Here is a 20,568-nt window from a genome sequence, read left to right as displayed (position 1 = left end):
AGAAAAATCTATTTCTTCCAAGTCCATAGTACTCTACTATATTTCTAGTGAAAGGGGGCTGCAAAAAGGAAATAAATTCTAAAAGGCCAAAAAAAATGATAACTTACCATTTTTGGCTTTGCAAGATCTGTTGTCTGGCTGCATTATGTAGCCCTCCACACAACTGCAGGCATAGGATCCATACGTATTTATGCAGGTCTGGCTGCACGCACCATAGATAGCACATTCATCTTGATCTACAAGGAAAATGGGCATCATTTTTAAGCAGATTTATTATTGGGTATTTTTTTTTTCCTAGAAGAAAACTTTTTTTTTCAAATTTTGGAAATAGATAATTATTTTAGAAAGGAAGAACCAAATGCAATAAGTCTTTTCAAAAGCAAACTAACTGAAAGTCAAAATTCTATGTTGCTTTAATAGTTACAGAGATAAAAGATCAAACTTAGTATCTAATCTTTGATTTTAAAAGATAATATTAAGGCTAGAAGTACTTGGATATTTTTACAAAGATGTAAAATGTACTCCAAAGAATATTTGTTGAATGGTTCTAGTGTTTATGACTTTTTCACTATTTTAATAAAGAATTAGTCTGGTAACATGGTTTTCAATGGACAGATGAAGAGTTCTGAGCCCAGCTATGTAAATCTCCTTCACTAGATCAAAAAGAAGAAACTATTAAGCACTCGTTGAAAAGAAAAATTTCATCCTAAATTTTATCTTAATATCTATGATCCTCCTTCTATTCCTTACATCCTTCCTCTCCTTCCTCCTGAATCTTGTTCAAATCTCTATAAAAAGCAAGTACTTAATGATTTGTAACCAACCAGGAAAAAAAAAAATAGGTCAGCTGCTAACTTGGACAAATGTATATTCAGTCTGTCTGTGTACCATGCACTCTACTAATCCCTGAAGAAACAAAAATTGATAACACATGGTTCCTACCTCTAAGTGAAACAAGCTTAGTGAAATATAATTTTAAGTCTATGCATTTCTTTACAATACAGGCAAACTCCATTTATGATAGAAACACAGGGAAGTGAACTTCTCAGAATCAGAGGGAGAATATTAAGTGAAGGCTGCATACTGACTTGGATTTAAAGGATGATTTGGATTTTCTCAGATTCAATAAGAAGGGATAAGATGGAAAGGGGAATTCCAGTTAAAATAGCATGTGAAATAATATTGGGATGACATAGTAGGGATTTCAAAAGTGTATAAGAGGTCAAGTGGAATAAGGGCAGCTAAGGAGGAAGATAAGGGATGGCACTGGGAAAGTGGTTTGGGGGCCAGATAATGAAGCTATTTGTATGCTAAAGTAAAGGGTTGTACATTATGCATAGGCATTGGGAAAGCATTAATTAAATGAACCATATAATCAAGTTTATATTTTGAAACTAAATAAACACAAATAAAAAATGGATTGGTGACAGCAGAGAAGAGGTCCTAGAAAATTAGTTATGTGCTAATTTCACACAAGAAATTGTATTTTAATGCCATTATATTTTGAACTAAGTCAGTGGTAGGACAGATGGAGAAGAGAGAATAGACTGAAATGTTTAAGAACTAGAAGAGACAACATGTGAAGGCTGGATAGATGGAAATGAATGGTGCTATACTAAAATAAGAATAAGTGGTATAATAAAAATATGTATTTGGTCTTTATCCTGAGTTTCTGGCACAGAGTTCCTAAAGCCCTTGCAATTTTCTGAGCAATAGGAGTGTCTTTTGTTATTTATGAACCTCTTTGGAATATACCTTAGTCTATGACAACGAGGTGACTCAGGATGGGGCCACTAGATAATGCCAGGATGGGGGGGGTCCTCACCAGAAAGACCAAACGCATGATTAAAGGGTGGGAACTCTCAGCCCACTCTCTGAACACCAGCTAAGAAAAGAGTTTACTAAGGAAAAGCAAAAATATTCCTGAGTAGTTAAGGGGCCATTTAAATTGGGAAACTATGCATTTGTATGGCATTAATTTGCACTTTTCTCAGATTTCTTTGGCTTCATATAACAGCTTGCATTAGCGGATGGTTTGTTTGAAGTAAGTTGCTTTGGGGAAAAAAAAGGATAGTTTTTGAAGCTAAGTTTACAGTGATAATGAAAGAAATTAAATCTTGCATTTGGTAAAATCTGGCCCCTAGTGGCAGAAATGATTCTTCTCCATTTTCACAGATTTTTCAACTTTAATGTTATTGATTCCTATTTTAGTTTTTCTGACATGCTTATGCTATCCGGGAGAGCAATATGAGTAATGACTTTTTTGTTCTTGTTGTTCTTCTTAGCCAGAATGCACTGCTATGACATGCTTGTAACTCCACAAAATTGACTGCAAAGGAATAGGCATGTCATTACTTATAATGTGCCTTCTTTCTTCCTCTAAGGACAGAAAATTCCCTGGAAATATGGCTTCAGGAAAGCATAAATGACGCTCAGATCTGGCCATCCAGCGGCGCAGAGAAAGTGAAAAGAGCTCCTCTTTCAGTGGTGACCTCCAGGACTAATTGATGTGTAATTCCTTATTAATGTTCAAAAGAAGATATTGATTATGGGTATTTTTATGGATTTAATTAGGAGACTGGGGAGAAAGAGATCCATGCAAAAGGAGCTAAAAATCCTGACTCCTATAGGACTCAGGGTAAGGGTAGCAAAAGGGTAAGGATGCTGAATAGGTATATTAGCCTCCCCGTGTGAATGAAAAAAGCTCTTTTGAACTGGAAATTGCATGCATGTGTGCATGCATGCAGAAGTACTATTCATATATGGCTGACTTTGGTGTTTATAAGGTGTCAAATGTTGCAAGATATTCTGATTTTTTTTTTCAGATAGTCTGAACTTTGGTGTGAAATATTCTGATTTTTAAATGTTGGTTTAAAATTGGTGTGAGTCAAATAAATATACCCGTTTGGTCCACCTATTGTCAGACTAAATGGCCTCTGAGTCTAACAAATATTTAATAACAAATGTTTCTATAATATTTGTATTATGCAGAAAACAAAAAAACAACAAATGAAAAATTCAAGCCCCAGATGTACATTAAAAAGCAATGAACCTCTACAAGACAGGAATAAGTGGACTCTGCAGACTGGAGCTTTAGTCCCAAGTCTATTACTAAGAAGATGTGTAGGACTTAAGTAAGTCACTTAATTTCTCAGGATCTAGCTTTTCTCACCTCTGTCATTAGAATTTTGAACAATATTCTCTCTGAGGACTCTTTCAACTTTAAGATTCTGTTTCTAGGTAAAAGTAGTAATATTAAAGCAAGGGTTTAAAGCAATTGGCATAGCACCAATTTCTTTGTAAAACAGTCTGTTTATTAGTGGCTGTAGCAATGCAAATATTCTTTGATTTTATATATAGATTCTATATTTTATGTTTTCTCTATATAAATTCTAAATACTATATAAAATAATGTATTATTTGTATTACGGATATATCAGATTTATATACATACACTAACATATATATGATAGAAGTTAATAGAATGGAGAAGTAACCTAGAATTGTTCAGTATGGCAGAGCGGAGTCATTTCAGAGAGTAAACGTGCCGTGGAGCATTCACAGAAGCAAGAATTAAGACATTAAAAATACACATAAATACGTTTATGTTCATTATTGCTATTGATAAAATGCCAACTGCCAGAATTACCAATGCAAAAAAAAATGGAAAACTTGTAAAGAACGTTGCATGATATTATTAACCCAACTTAGTTAATAACAAATGTCTACTACAGTGCAGCTGTATCACTGGCAGAAAACATCTAGGAAGTTAAAACTGTAAAATCCGATGTTTTCATGGTTAACCCAAACCACTTCCCATTGTTGACATTTCCCGTATTTGGGAATATGGAAATATGGAAATTCATATGGAAATATGAATTGAAAACTGATCGGTAAAAATGCGTATCTGTTACTTAATGTGTATGATTTATGTTGGAGTATCATCTTTTAAATCTCAAGAAACAAAAAAATGTTAGCATAAACACTGTGTGAAGCACATGGTAAGTGCTCAAAGATACTTTATTAATTTCTGTTAACTAAGCTTTTGTAAAAAAAAAAGAAATGAATAAACTCACAGGTCATACTTACCTCTACAGCTTCTTCCGTCTTCTTTTACTTCAAATCCATCCTCACAGTAACATCTTGTACTGTTTCTGACCATTGCACATTTATACTGACAATTCAACTGCTGGCAATTGGGTAACAGTTCTGGAGAAGAAAAACAAAGACACTATGTCAATATAACTGTGCACACTTGCATCCTATTTAAATTTAAATATTGCTAATATTTACTCAGGGCATAACCACAATAATATAGTTCTGATTGGTCTCCTTGACAATTTCTGCAATTGGCTGAGAAAACAAATATCTATTCCCTCTAAAATATGTTGCTTGTATTTGTTCGAAGTATTGTTAACAAAATTTCAGAGGTTCGGTCTTTCACTTTTAGCTTATTATGTACGTTCAAAGTCACAAATCTTTTCAAATTCTGGTAAATTAAATTATTTCAAGAGGAAAAATGTCAACTCAGTGGTTGATTTCAACATTTATGCATTACTTATCTGACATATCAATTGATTTTCTATCTTTTAAGGATTTGTTTTGATTTATAATCCATGTGTAACCTTCATAACAATCAATGTGAATATATTCCATTTCAATAATTTATCTTTCACTGGTGACAAAATATTAGACAAATACTGGACATAATACATTTCATTATATCTGAACTCTTTCAGAGCAAATACATCATTGAAGCAAAAGTTAGCAAACCCTCAGAGTAGATTAGAATTCAATATGATAAATGGATGAAACAGAGATGAAGTGACAGAAGCATATTCATTGCACAAATAATTTCCAACAGGAATAAGATTTGCTAAACTAGAAAAATATATGGATAAAATGTTTGACTGATTTTGCTGTCTGAAAATAGAGGTATTAATGGGTTGCAACAATCTCTTTTTCCCCTGGGGAGAAAAATAAGGGTTTTGAAGATTAAAGTTAAATGATTCAAAATATATTGATAATGCTACAAGTTTAGTTGGTGCCTCAGAAAAAAAATAAATTCTGATAAAAGTATATGAATGGTCCAATGTAGAAAAGAACAGCCAGAACATTCCAAATGGAAAATTTGCTATTTTGCTATCTAAAGTATTTTCTTAGCCCAATTATTTTTCAACTTTCATGCAATTATTTCATTCATTTTCCCTTCTTAAAACCCCAAATCTTCTTCCTAATGGTAACTCACATATTATGATCTTGCTCCCTACTTTTTGTGAGATAACCGAAGCAAAGAGATTTTCCATAGATTTATGCTTCACATTTACCTACTTCTGCGTATTCTTGTCTTTGCTTTTCAAACTTGGTTGAATTCATAATCAAAGCCTAACTCCATTCTCTGTACACAAATCCCATCCTCTCTCATCTATTCAAGGATATCACTTCAGCTATTCTCTGCTTCCACTCATTATCATTTTTAAAATAATTTATATTAGATAAAACAAGAGCCCATCTCTCTTTAAAAAAAATATTTTATTTATTTATTTGAGAGAGAAAGAGAGAGAGAGTGTGCACAAGCTGGGGAGAAAGACAGAGGGAGAGGAGAAGCAGACTCTCCCTGAGCAGGGAGCCAGACGCAGCGCTCGACCCCAGGACCCTGAGATCATGGCCTGAGCCGAAGGTAGCCGCATAACCTACTGAGCCACCCCCGCGCCCCAAGAGCCCATCTCTTTTTGACAATTAAAAATTTTTGGAATATAGTCATGCGTATTTGTTTACATATTGCCTATGGCTGCTTTTACACTACAAAGGCATAGGTGACTGGTTGCCTCAGGGACCTATGACCCACAAAGCCTAAAGTATTTACTACAGCCCCATACAGAAAGTTTTCTGACCCCATATTAGCTTGTTTTCAGCATCAAACATGCTCTCACTTTTCCCCAACTTAAAAACAAAGAACCTTGACCTCACTTCCTCTACTAGTCATCTTCGCCCAATTTCTCTGTTCCTCTTAATAACACAATTTACAAAAATAATCCATACCCTTGCTTTTCTTCTCTGTTTCTGTATTAAACCCACTCCATCAAGCTTTCACTTCCATTGCTCCACAGAAACTGCTTACATAAATGCCTTCAATGACTTTGATGTTGGTAAGTGCTGTGACCTTTTTTCAGTCCTCATCTTACTTGACCTATCAGCAGTATTTGACAGTTACTTACTTTCTGATACACATGCATTGTGTTGCTTCCAGAGCTCCACACTCTTGTGGATACTCAAGTATCATGGCGTCGCCTTTCACTGGAACATAACTGCCAGTACCATAACTTGTTTTCACTGCTCTGATTACAATCAATACTTTTTATTAAATTTCTTTCTCCTTGAAATACCCAGAACAATTTCTGTTTCCTTGACATAAATTCAACCAATATGCAGATCAACTATATCTGATCTGTAAGCTTGTATTTTGGCTCATCGTTAATTATATTCTAATACAATGTTAATATTTGTGTAATGTACAAAGAGTGATAACTTGGTCTGTAAAAATACATTATCAATAAAAAATACAGAATAAATGGTTCCTTGGAAATTATGACATTTTTGCTTTGCATTATGGTACCTATTTACATTTTAGTTTCCCTCACTAGTATCTATAGCTACAAATTATAAACCTAACATACATCAAGTTCTTTAAACATGCAATCTCTTTGAAACCTCATAACAGTCAAACTTGCAGATATTATTGTAACTTACATTTTACAGAGGAGGGAACTGATGGTTAATAATTATCCCAAGATTATACAGCAAATATATATGACAGAACTGTCATTCAAAACAAGGTCAGTCTGCCTACAGAGCCTGTTTTTAATAATGCCTCCTATTCCCAATGTACAATATGGTGATGGTGTATTTTATTTTTATTTTTATTTATCATTCTAGGTTTAGTAGTGTGCTATAGATAAAGTGTTTTATAATTTTTATAGGACAAATGAATCAATGAAATAGCTTAATTCTACGATGAGGATTAACACTCTCAGGTGTCATTTCTAGTCCATTAAATTAAACTAGGTCCTAAAGTTAGTTCATTTACATCTTTAAATTAGGTAATTGAGTTGTCATATCTTGTTTGATTATGGTGGAATCAGTCCAAAATTGCCTTGAATATATATGCTACTTTAGTTCAACGTTGATTGAGCACCTAGTCAATGCTAAGCACTCTGCTGGGGTTCTACACATGCAAAATTATTTTAGACAAATTAAGGAATTAACAACATGAGTGTGAAAGTGGGTGGGGTTAGGTGGGAAGGATAACAATGCAAACGAAGTAGGAAAATACATATGCTAAATAAAAATACAAGTGATATGAGCTGGAAAGAGAAGGAGTCTTCCAGAGACTGAAAACAAGAATAGATAATATGGAAAATAGTTGTGAAAAAAGTTAAGTTTAAGCTAAAATTTAGAAGATAAGAAGAGTTCAGTACCCAAAACTTATGAAAGTGCATTCCAGATAAAGAAGACAATATGAGAAAATAGATTAAAAGACAGGAAAGCACAAGAAATACATGCAATGATAAATAACTATGTGTGGCTAAGCCACAGTGTTTGATGTGGCAGGAAATGGTGCTGGAATTGTTGTTTGGAGCCAAGTCAAAGTGGATTAATTCTTAGATTAAGAAGACTTTTCTGTTTTGATAATGAGAGCCATTGCTAGTAATTGAGGACAGAAGTGTTCATTAGTACCTAATAGCAGGGAGAAAGATGAGTGAAATTACGTGAAGGAAGAAAAGCTATCTAAAAAACTAGACATGGCAAAGGCAGAAGTTAAGACTATGAAGATTTACATGAATGGATGGACAAACACTTGGTGAAAGCATAATGACAGTAAGTTAATAGTACCAATAAAATGAATTAAGAATAACAGGAGAACTAGAAGTTTGGAGGAAAATACTAAGTTTCCCTTTGACTGTTTAGTTTCAAATGTTGACAAGAATGGCCAGGAGAAAGTTGAGAATTTGAGTCTAAGAAGAGAAGTCTGGACTGGAGATGTAGCTTTGGAAGTCACAGACGTAAAGTAGGTAATTAAAGCCTGAAAAGAAAAGAATCATCCCTTATAAGGAATATCTATAATACAAATAAGCCCCAGGGAACTTTTACATGTGAAAGGCAAGCAGAAGAGGAACTGTCAACTAAAGAAAATGGAGAAGGAATCAAATATTTAGGTGGGAGAAGCTGAAAAGCTTCAAAAAATCTAAAGAGGAAGAAGAGTTTATGGAAGTTAAGTAGAACAATAAATGTTAAATCCTTAGGAAATATTCTTGGATGAAGCCTAAAAAATGCATTGCATTTTCTAATAGGATCAATTAAGACCTTTAAAAAAGGTTTCAATGGAACAGAGAGGATAGAGATAAATGTAGTAGTAAGGGGTTGGAACAGAAAGTGGAAATAGGAAAGGTTTCTCATAGAAAATAATTAAATACATTATGAGATAAAGAGAATACAAGTAGGGGTTTTACCTAATTTATTTAGTCTGAACCTTAAGGCAGGCATGTTAGCTCAGTACCTTAAATGTATTATTTTTCTCCATATGATTTCTATAGCCCAATTCCTTGTTTTCCCTCTCAAGTCAAAGTACAAAATCCACAGACCCTTCGTTTCATATTTTTGCTCTCTCTTGAGATCTTGAAATATCTGGAATATGCCTACTGAAAATAGTTACCAATATGGGGATAGTGATGGGAAGAATTAAGGAAAAATGACAGAAAATGGGGAAAAACTGGGTATGAAAGACTGGACCTCATACATGGTTTTGAGTGTTAGGTGGGGTCTAGCAGTTGAAAATAGCAAGAGAGACAAGGGCTACTCAGTTTGTGGTTCATCAAATGAGAACTCGTGTGTATGTTCAAAGAGACTGAAACACGATATCAGGTGAAATGGTAAATAGTGATTCTTCTAACAGATCGTGAAGAATTATGAAGAACTAACAACATGAAAAACAAAATTTAAAATTTGGCTTAACTCTGGGAAACCAATACTAATTACTGCAATGTTTTCTATTTGAGCTGCTTACCATTTATGCTTAATTACATGCAACACTATTATGCTTATGTAGATAATTAAAAATGCATCCGATTAATTTTGTTAGAAAGCTTATTTGGGTAGAAGCGAAATTCTGTACTTGAATTATCAGTCTTCATAGAGTGCTTTACATGATGCATGCTCATTGGTTCATGTAACATTATCACTGGTTTGGATCTTAGATTGAAGTAGGAAGACCACTAGCATCTAAGGTAATGAAATACGCAAGTCTGAATCCAGACTTTTTTTTTTTAAGATTTTATTTATTTGACAGAATGAGAGAGAGAGAGAGAGCACAAGCAGGCAGAGTGGCAGGCAGAGGGAGAAGCAAGCTCCCTGCTGAGCAAGGAGCCTGATGCAGGACTTGATCCCAGGACCCTGGGATCATGACCTGAGCGGAAAGCAGACACTTAACAGACTGAGCCACCCAGGCGCCCCTGAATCCAGAAATGTAATATGGTATTTGATCTATATTTCTCAGTGTTATCATAAAAGAAAAGTGTCTTTTTTAATGAAAGGAGAGAAGCTATTATTTCAGGAATCAAATCTAATTCTCTGATGGGGACTCTCCTAACACAGATCCACTCCATTCTGTGGTATTTAAAGAATCTTTCTTATGCTTTTTTTCAAAGTTGTATAGGAGATTATAAAAATCAAATGCAAGTGAACAGCTTACAAGCAATGGGTAACTTTGAGGCACTAAGCTTCTAAGCCATTCTTTAACTTAGAAATAGATTCAAGAAATATATTTCTAGATTTGTATTACTAATAAATAGCAACAAGGATTCTAGAAGGATAGAAAATTATTTCATACTAAATCTCCTATCTCTTTCACCACTTTGTTTCTTTTTCCTGAGTCATAGTAGAGTTAAGGCCTTAAACACTGGAGCTAGAGTACCTAAGCTCCAAACCTGGTTTTACTAATTTCAGACTATGTGAGTGTGGCAAAAAACTAATGGTCACCAATCCTGTTTCCTCTTCCTGAGCAAATAAAAAGATTAATTTTCCCAGTTGACTTGCATTAGGTTGAAGCCATATATCTGGCTTCTAGATAATGCAATATATGCAAAATTAGTGAGTGTTACTTTCTGACCTGGGCTCTAAAGCATTCTGACGATGATCTCCTACTCTGTCTTCACTCATTTGTCAGCCCTCTGGATGAAAAGAAGTCAGCAGAAGACTCACAGAGCCTTGTGCCAACAGGCCTAAACTGGAGGGGGCCTGAAATCGTAAGCATCCATTGATGACCCTTTTGGATGTTGATATGAGTGAAAATTTGGATTTTTTGTTGCATTCAACCCCTGACGTGCCAGGGTTGTTTTTACATGATATTACGGTGATGCGCAGATGAATTAAGCTCTTTATATGTACTTTTCCTTATCTCTAAAATGGGGATAAATAATAGAAACTACCTCATAGGGTTATTGTGAGGCTTAAATGAGGTAAATCATGCAAAGTTCTTAAAATATTGCCTGACACATGTAATTCTTTGTATTCTTATTTTTTATCATGTTACCATTTAATTTATATCTACTGTCAGTATTCTTGCCATAATTTATATAAGTTTCAAGTAATTTGGAGGTATGTTTCCTTTTATAATAGAAAGATTTTCTCTTTCATGCCTTCAATTTTGGGTGTTACATGACATAGTTCTAATTTTGCCCCCAAATCACTTGTGCATTGTTCAATAACTTTTCATGGAGGTACTTTTATTTTTTTGGTAAATTCTCCTAAAATCTTTTCCTGAATGAAAAATCGCCAACAGGGGAATACTAACCGTTGGAAATGAAAATTTTTCTATACTGGCTAACTGGTTTCTATAAAATATGACCAATTAATAAATCAAATGAGACATTTTTACCAAATACTTATGCTAATCTGCATAGTCTTAAGGAGTTGTTAGGATTTTTTAACAGCATTGGGATTTAGAACACATTTCCACAAACGTATGCTGGTTTATGATTTAGAAAACATACAGATAAATTTTGCTAACCCGCCTCAGAGTAAATACAGGACAGTAGAAAAGGCAATTTGAAGTGGATAACCAGATTTCAAAAATTACAAGTTACTACTCTTAGGAGGTTCCCCCTTCATTAGTTTAGTTTATGTAAGTATTCCTAAGCCAGAGAACCACTGTTTTCAGTCTAATATATGTAGCCATTGGCTCAATCCATGGTGGTCAGTAGCATTATGCTGGCTGCCTTTATCACCTATAATGGAACAATTCACATTGATCACAATTCACATTGATGTACTGGACTTAGCAGGACAGTGAGAACACAACTGTGCTACTCTATTCATGTCCTTCCAGGTTACATGTTTCTCCCTGAGAGGAAATTAGAACTTTTATTAATTCTTTGGAAATACCAAAAAATATAGGCACTTTCTAAATACATAAGTTATTGGAGACATTATTTTATAAAATGAGATAATGTTTAATTCTCAATTTTTGTAATCAAATCACTCCTTGAATTTGGCTTATACAAAAATGCCTTTTAACCAACAACTATAATCATAGTTCTTTTTTTTTTTTTTTAAAGGTTTTTTTTTTTTATTTATTTATTCGACAGAGATAGAGACAGCCAGCGAGAGAGGGAACACAAGCAGGGGGAGTGGGAGAGGAAGAAGCAGGCTCATAGCGGAGGAGCCTGATGTGGGGCTCGATCCCATAACGCCAGGATCACGCCCTGAGCCGAAGGCAGAAGCTTAACCGCTGTGCCACCCAGGCGCCCCTATAATCATAGTTCTAAGGGGAAAAAAATCATTTCCTTACGTAGTACATTAAAAAAGTATTTCAGTCACTTTTTATAGTTGGAGATTGAAAAGCTGATGCAGCTACTTACCATGCCAGATAGAACCTCTTGTCAGCAGGACGTATGCTTGACATATTTAGAATGGTGATAATTTGTGTCACATCATTCATCCTCTCACCCCTGTTTCCTTGGCCTAGTAAAATGCAGTGTGAGCTGGCTTGCAGAGATTAGGCTGCTGCTTATGACTACTAATGTGGATTTCTTCAGAATTCTTTGCTTAGCGCTAAACTATAGTCCTGGCTTCAAATTTTCAGGGTGTTCTTATATATAAAGATACAACATTAAGGCACATTTTTTTAGATATTATTTTTAGTTCTATTTTTGTTGTCATGGTATAAATTTACTTACAATAAAATTCATTCTTTTTATGTACAGTTCTGTGAGTTTTGAAAAACACATCTAGTTTTTCCAATAACACCAACAGCACCATCAAGATACAGAACAGGACCCTTATCCCAAGATATTGTCCTCTGCCCTTCTATAGCCAATTCATTTCCCCACTGCCAGATTTGGCAATCACTGGTCTTTTTACATCTCAATAGTTCTGCCTTTTCCAGCATGTCATATAAATGGAATCATCCAGCCTGTAGCATCTTTAGTTAGCATAATGTATTTGAGACTCAGCCATAGTACCTTATCAGTAGTTCCCTCCTTTTTATTGCTGAATAGTATTTCATTATATGAGTGTATCTCAGTTTATTTACCCATTTCATAAGTGACAGATATTTAAGTCACTTCTAGAGTTGAATAAAGTTGCTATAAACATTCACATACAATTTCAGGTAAATACAGGTTATCATTTCATTTGAGTAAATCTGAGATTGCTGGTTTATATGGTAAAATGATGTTTATAAGAAACTATGAAATTGTTTTCCCAAGTAGCTGTTCCACTTTGCATTTCCACTATCAATATATGAATCATCCAGCTGCTTGGCCTTCTGCACAATACTAGTTATCATCAGCTTTTAATTTTAATTTTTAGTCACTTTATTTGGTATGTAATGGTACCTTATTGTGCTTTTAGTCTGCTTTTCCTAATGACTAATGATAATGAACATCTTTTCATATATATTTTATATATTCACGTATTTTTCATATATTTTTGGTGATGTGTCTGTTTAAACCTTACCCACTTTTTATTAGGTTGTTTTCTTATTGAGTTTTGAGAAGGAATATGTACATATATATGTGTACATATATATGTACATCCTATTTAATAAATGGACATGAAAAACTGTCATTTCATAATTTTAATTTTGCATATTAATATTGCATAAGGATTTACTACTCTTTCAACAAGGAAAAGCAAAATTCTCTATAATTTAGGTGTATTATTATTAGGTGGAAGCTGTAGGCTAATCACGTGGTTTGAGAAAATATTCTCTGAATTGAATCTGGGGTTTATAACAGCTTACATATTTTTTTTTTCTTTTTAATAATGTTCGTGTGTGTGTACATGTGCACTCAACATCCTTTTTGGTAGTTGTACATTATTTCATTTATGGATAATTAGTAACTTAATGAGACAATTGCTTGCTGAAATACACCTAGTTTATATGATGAACATAGCTATATGTTTAATAAGTATTTTCATAGGATGCCTGGGTGGCTCAGACAGTTGAGCCTTGCACTCTTGCTTTCAGCTCAGGTCATGGTCACTGGGTCATGGGATCAAGCCTGGCATTGGGTTCCATGTTTGGCATGGGGGTCTGCTTGAAAGAGAGAAAGAAAACAATTCTTTCTCCTTTTACTCCTCCCCCTCCTCTCACATACTCTCTCTCTCTCTAAAATAAATAAATTAATTTAAAAATATAATAAATAAATTAATTTAAAAATATATTTTAAATTAATTTATATATAAAAGTTTAATATATAATATATATTATTTATAAATATTTATATAAAATATATATTTTTTTACTCTTCCCTCTATACTGCTGAGATGTTTCTAAGAAGTGGTTACTCAGCCAGAGTAACCTTTGCTCTCCTTTCACCTGGTTAGGGCCTTATAAATAATTCTCACTGGAACATGAATGGACCTGATCTGTATTACTTCTACCTCAGAAGATTAAGAGTGCATGTCTTCTCTGCACACATATTCTTTTATTCTCTTATTTACTGTCTGGGAAAGGGATTTTACTACTCTTGCTTTTCATGCTATTTTCTCATATATTTCTCCATCTACACCAGGAATACAACTTTGAGATATGCTTTGAAATGTATAAACATATGCTTTGAAATGTATAAACAAAAGCTAAACCAAAGTAACAACAACAACTTGAGAGTGTACTGTACCAACCTAAGATATTTTTCCATTTTATATCATGTTGCAAACCAACGGTTTACTCAGCAAAGGAGTTCCAACTATCTCAACTCATTAGCTAACACAGAATAAAGACCTGTTTATTTTGGATCTTCAAATAACACCGTTTCTAACAATTTAGCAACTTTGGGTTCTGATTTCTTTTGAAACCCTTTACTATAAATGGCATTCAGCATTCCAAAATTCAATATGCGAAACTTTTGAAATTTTTATTAAATAGAAAATTAAAATCTAGTTACCAAGGCACAATCAAATGAGAAGAGATTAATTTATTTTATGTTATGAAAAGGCAGACTTGGTTTCCATATTCACTGACAAAATCTGCTAAATAACCTATAATTTGAAGGATTTGGACAGCAAAAAAAAAAGTTTACCTCAGTTTCATCTATAAGAGGATATGAGAAGATAATACACGCTTGTGTGGGGTTTTCTTCTTAGAGCAATGTGAGGATAATGACATCACTAACTTCATAGGGAAATGTGTGTTTTAAACACAGTGATTCAATAGAAGCCCTTAGTGTCTGACACATTGTAAATACCCATTAGAAGTTGGCAGTTATATTATTGACATTATAATCATCAACAACATCTCCACCAATAAAATCCAGTAATTTTCACTTCTGCTTTTTATTATATAGAAGAAGAGATGGGAGACACATATTATCTTGAAATTCACTATAGTCTAAAAGGTGGAAAACATAGATCTATTTGTGGTATCTCTTACCATCTATTTAACTATTGACTAGATTCTTAACCTTTCTGAGCCTTAAGCTTCCAACCTAGAAAATGTTTGGATAAGATTTTATGAATATTAAAAGACACAGTGAGTGTAAACAAGCTTTATAATTTGTAGAGTATCATATAAATGGTGAGATTTGGACCAGTATAGGGAGAGAGAAGGGAGAGAAAGCTGAGAGTGTGCTAGGTGCATTGGATTGGTGAAGCCAAACTGTTCTGTGGTTTATACACCTTGTTTTAGTGTTTTGCATTTGATTTTACAGTAAGGATGGCATGCTAGATTTATTAATAATAAGCTAACCAATATCAGGTCTTTTCCTGGTTCAATATATTTAATTGCAACCATGGGAAACTATGCTTGAGGGGAAAAAATAAGCAAATTTACCACAAGGGCCAGAGAAAAATACAATTACCAAGTAGAAAATGCAGATATCTAGTAATGGGATTTTTCATGTCTAGAGGTAGAAGAGTAAAAAAATGAATATATGGTGAAAATACAATATACATATTAATTATATGTGTATTACACACCTATGTAAGACAAACATAACAAGATGGAGGTAGTAGTAGCAATTGGGTTAGAAGAGGTGAGGCAGCATGACTAAAGAAACATCTTTTGTACAGGGAATTCATAACTTCTAGCAATTTCTGAACATTTAGTAGATAAGAAGTACTTGTGACTAAATCTATTTGGAAAGTGAAGGTAGAGGTTTTTTCTCTTTAAGGGACAAACATTGTCTTCTTAAATCCTTATTATTCCCAGACCATAGGAGGCACCAATAACTTTGGGACTGTTGAACACAAGTTCAACACTATGAGAATGAACAAAGGAAAATGCGACATCACGTCAAGAAGTTCTCTCTATGTTAAACACAGCAATTAAGCACTCCTATTCACCTCTACACTTTGCAAAATCCTCAATAAAATGAGGATAAAAAAGCACAAGTCCACAAGAAGAAAGAGAATAAGAAAGAAGACTAAAACAGACAAATGATGTCCACAAAACTTTAGAAGCAAAGAACCAATAAATGAGTGTTCACTAACTTAGCCCTTTATGGTACTAAGGTAGTAAAATCTTCTAAGACAAGGATTGAAGGAGATGAGAGGGATGATGATCAAGGCTGCTGCAGTCTAAGCACATAGACTGTGCACTGCACAACTCCAGGGGGCACTATTAAAATAAACTTTCATATGAATGGAACTCAAGTTGTACAACATGGAAGCCCTCAGAACAGACTCAAAACCCAAATGTATACAACACCAAAATCCTGGAAAGGCTCAACAATTGAAGGCACTTCATAGCCTCGAAAGAAGTGGGAGTGGAAATAAGATAGGGTGGGGATGTAAATAGGATTGGTTGAAAGGAAAAGCTAAACCTCCTCATCCTTGCAGCAGAACACTGGAGGTTTATTCTCCGAAAAGACTCAATTAGACTAATTCTTACCTGGAGAATAATAGGTACAGTATTAAAAACAGGAGTAATACACTCAAAAGGTAAACAGATGAAGAATTCTGGGCTACAGCTGTTTTCATCCAAATCATTCACAAGGCAGAGGTCCCAAACTAAGAAAATCAAAGGCAACCACACCCACCTAGAAAGTCACTAGTAAACAGAGCTGTAACTGAGAAAAGTGGAGCAGTGTCCCCATCTTCTGCTCCAGAGTGATGCAGAGATTCTGCCCAAGATGAATGGCAGATTTGAAGAACAAAGAGCTGTGTTACTCTTCCCAAAGGGACTGATTTTATTTGGAACAGTGTATGGGGAAGTTCAAGCCTAAAGGCGGTGTCAAAATCAATGGAGATTTTGGTGGCGATTAATTAAGATAAAGATGATGGCTCCATGGGGGCAGCAAACTAAAACATAGGCCAGTTAGAACTGGGGAGAAAGGATGGCTAAGAGGAAAAACTTTTCTAGAGTTGGAACAAAGTTCAAAGCCTACTTTGGAAAAGTGGACGAAATTTTATTGAGTAAAACTGTGGAGAAATTTATTCCAAAATGCCTTTTTTTTAAACAGTAAAATCAGTGCGTGTTAACTGCTGAGTGATACCAACAGAGGCACACAGCTTAATGTGTCTGGAGAATAGACAATCAAAGAGTGCCCTTAGAAAGCCACTGTCATCTGTGCACATAACCAGGGCTATAGCCTATGAGGAGTGACATCAGAGACTGCACGCTGTGTGGGAAACAAACTTCACTGAATTAGTCAAAGTAATAATAAAAAATTAAACATGCAAAACAATCACATCCCACCAACCACTACAGTTAGGGACAGAGAATAGTCTCCTGAGATGTTAAAATATATTATTTAAAATTCCCAGTTTTCAACCAAAATATTATTGGACATGCAATGAAACAGGGACCTGTGACCCATACACAAGGGGAAAAAACAAAACAAAACAAAACACAACAAGTAAAAGAAATTGCCTTTCAGAGGGCCCAGATGTGAAAGTAAGCAGACAAAGATTTCAAAGCAACTGTTGTAAATATGTAAAAAAACTAAAAAAAAAAAAAAACTAAAAAAAAAAAAAAAAGCTTAAAAAAACATTTTGCTTAAAGAAGAGGAGACTATGATAGTGATAGCACAGGTATCAAAAGGAAAAATAGATAAATGGACTTCATCAAAATTAAGAACTTTTGTACACTAAAAGAGACTATCAGTGTGGAAAAGCAACCCATGGAATGAGAGAAAATACATAGAAATATACTTTAAAATTATATACCTGATAACGATTTAATATCCATAATTTATAAAGACTTCTACAACTCAACAACAAAAATCAGACAACCCCATTAAAAAGTGGGTAAAGAACTTAAATAGACATTTCTCCAAAGAAAATAAATAAATTGCCAATAGCCACATGAAAACATGTCCAAATCACGAATTATTAGAGAAATGCAAACCAAAACCACAATGAGATACACTTCACACCCATTAGAATGGCTGTTATTAAAAAAATAAGCTAACAGGAGCACCTGGGTGGTGTAGCAGACTAAACGTTTGACTTGGGCTCAGGTCATGATCTTAGGGTCCTGGGATGGAGCCTTGCACTGGGCTCTGTGCTCAGTGGGGATTCTGCTTCTTCCTCTCCCTTTGCCCCTCCCCTTGCTTGTGCCCTCTCTCCCCCTATCTCTCTCAAATAGGCAAACAAAATCTTTAAAAAAAATTAGCTAACAGAAAATAACAAGTGTTGTCAGGATGTGGAAATTAGAACCCTGCGTATTACTGGTAGGAATGTAAAATAGTACAATCACTATGGAAAACAGTATGTTGGTTCCTTAGAACGTTAAACACAGAATTACCATACAATCCTGCAATTCTATTCCTGGGTATATACCCAAAATAATTAAAGCAGAGATCTGAACATCTTATTTGTACACCCATGTGTATGGTAGTATCTTTCAAAATAATCAGAAGATAAAAACAACCTAAATGTATATCGCCATTACATGATGATGAATGGATAAACAAAATGTGATATATACATAAAATGGAATATTATTCAGCTTTAGAAAGGAAGAAAATTCTGGCACATGTTCCAACATGGATAAACTTCAAAGATATAATGCTCAGTGTAATAAGCCAGTCACAAAAAGATTACTATTGTATAATTCCACTTATATGAGGTACTTAGAGTAGTCGGATTCATAGAGACAAAGTAGGATGGTAATTGTCAGGGGCTGGGGAAGGAGATAGTGATTTACTGTTAAATTTGTATGGAATTTCAAGTTTGGAGAGTTGAAAAATTCAGAATATGGGTGGTAGTGATGGTTGCACAATCTGAATGTACTTAATGCCACTGAACTAGACACTAAAATGTGGTGAAAATAGTAAATTTAATGTCAAGTGTATGTTACCACAGTAAAAACATTTAAAAAAAGTAAAGGCAGCCCTGACAGTACCTTATTAAAAAGAAAATCAGAATTTGTTACAATAAATCAAATGGAAAATCCTGATTTGAAAATAAAAATAGCCAAAATGAAAAAATTTAGTCGAAGGGCTCCATAATACATTTGAGCTAACAGAATATCTGGTTAACATGACAATAGATGAAACAATCAGAAGAATGACTAGATAGATAGATAGATGATAGATAGATAGATGATAGATAGATAGATAGATAGATAGATAGATAGAGATGTATATATAGAACTATATATATCCTATATATAGAAACATATAGTATTTCTATACATTAGCAATGAACAGTCTGAAAATGAAAAGTGAAATTAAGAATTAGCAAAGAGCACCAAACAGAATAAAATGCTTAGGAATGCATTTAACAAAAGAAGTGTAAGATTTATACACTAAAATATAAAAAATATCATTGATATCAATTAAAGAATATTTAACCAAAAGAAAGGAATACCATGTTTATGGATTAGAAGACTTAATAATGTTAAGATGACAATATTTTCTAAATTGTTCTACAGATTCAAAGAAATCCCTAGGAAAATGTAACTTTCCTCTTCTGCATAAATTGACAAGTTAATCTAAAATTCATATGGAAAAGCAAAGGACCCAGGATAGCAAGGAAAAAAAAAATCTCAAAATGGAAGACAAAGTTGAAGAAATCACACTTCCCCACTTCAAAACTTACTACAAAGCTGTAATAATCAAGAGAGTGTGGTACTGCCATGAAGATAGACATGTAGGTCAATGGAACAGAACTGAGAGTCCAGAAATAAACTCTCACAGCTATGTTCAATAGATTTTTAATAAGGTTCCAAAAAATTCAATGGAGAAGTTACAGTTTTTTCTTCATTCTTTGTTTTTGTTTTATTTTTCTTCTGCAAATATCTCTAAGCCAACTGGAAATTCATGTGCAACAAGAAAAAAAGTGAAGTTGGATTCCTGTCTTATACCACATACAAAAATTAACTTAAAATGGATTATAGGTCTAAATGTAAGAGCTTAAATGATAAAACTCTTAGAAGAAAACATAGGAGTAAATCTTTAAAGCCTTGCTAGATATAGCATCAAAAGCATAAGTGACAAAAGAAAAAAATAACAGGTAAGCCATGCTTAACGTAAAAAAAATAAAATAAAATTTAAAAAAAATGTATGCTTCAAAGAACACCATTAAGAAAGTGAAAAGATGACCCACAGAATGGGAGAAACAGCTGCAAATAAAACTCAGTAACAAATTTGTACTTCAATAAATAACACATAATTTTTATAATTCTTATAAATAACTTTTATAATTCAAAAATAAACTGAATACCCCAATATAAATAACCTAAATAACCAATAAAAATAGCCCAATATAAAAATAGGGAAAGGATATGAATCCACATCTCTCTGAAGAAGTTACACAATGGCCAATAAATACATAAATAGTTATTGATCTGTATTCATCAGGCCAATACAAATCAAAACACAATGAAAAGACGTCATACTTATAAGAATGGTTATTACCATAAAAATAGACAATGACAACTGTTGGGGAGGATGTAGGGAATTGGATGAACCATCATTACATTCCTGGTGGGAATGTAAATGATCCAGCCATTTTGGAAACCAGTTTGGCATTTCCTCAAAAAATTATGCTCAAGTTGCCATATGTTCCAGCAATTTACTCCTATATATATATACCCCAGATAAGTAGAACACTGAAAAACTT

At 33.9% G+C, this 20,568-nt stretch overlaps 1 protein-coding gene across 1 annotated transcript in view; it reads right to left on the bottom strand.

Annotated features, from left to right (window-relative positions):
* LRP1B (LDL receptor related protein 1B) overlaps window positions 1-20,568 on the bottom strand; it is a 1,456,161-nt gene that overhangs the window by 960,612 nt on the left and 474,981 nt on the right. The window contains exons 3-4 of the mRNA XM_008695867.2: window positions 4,090-4,209; window positions 108-236 (exon numbers count right to left, since the gene is read on the bottom strand). Of these exons, the coding sequence (XP_008694089.2) occupies window positions 108-236; window positions 4,090-4,209 (249 nt within the window). The remainder of the gene's footprint in view (window positions 1-107; window positions 237-4,089; window positions 4,210-20,568) is intronic.

This window comes from Ursus maritimus, unplaced genomic scaffold (assembly GCF_017311325.1).
Source record: "Ursus maritimus isolate PB19 unplaced genomic scaffold, ASM1731132v1 scaffold_1, whole genome shotgun sequence".
NCBI classification, from domain to species: domain Eukaryota; kingdom Metazoa; phylum Chordata; class Mammalia; order Carnivora; family Ursidae; genus Ursus; species Ursus maritimus.
The sequence above is the reverse complement of the archived record's forward strand: the minus strand, read 5'-3'. Positions and strand labels throughout refer to the sequence as shown.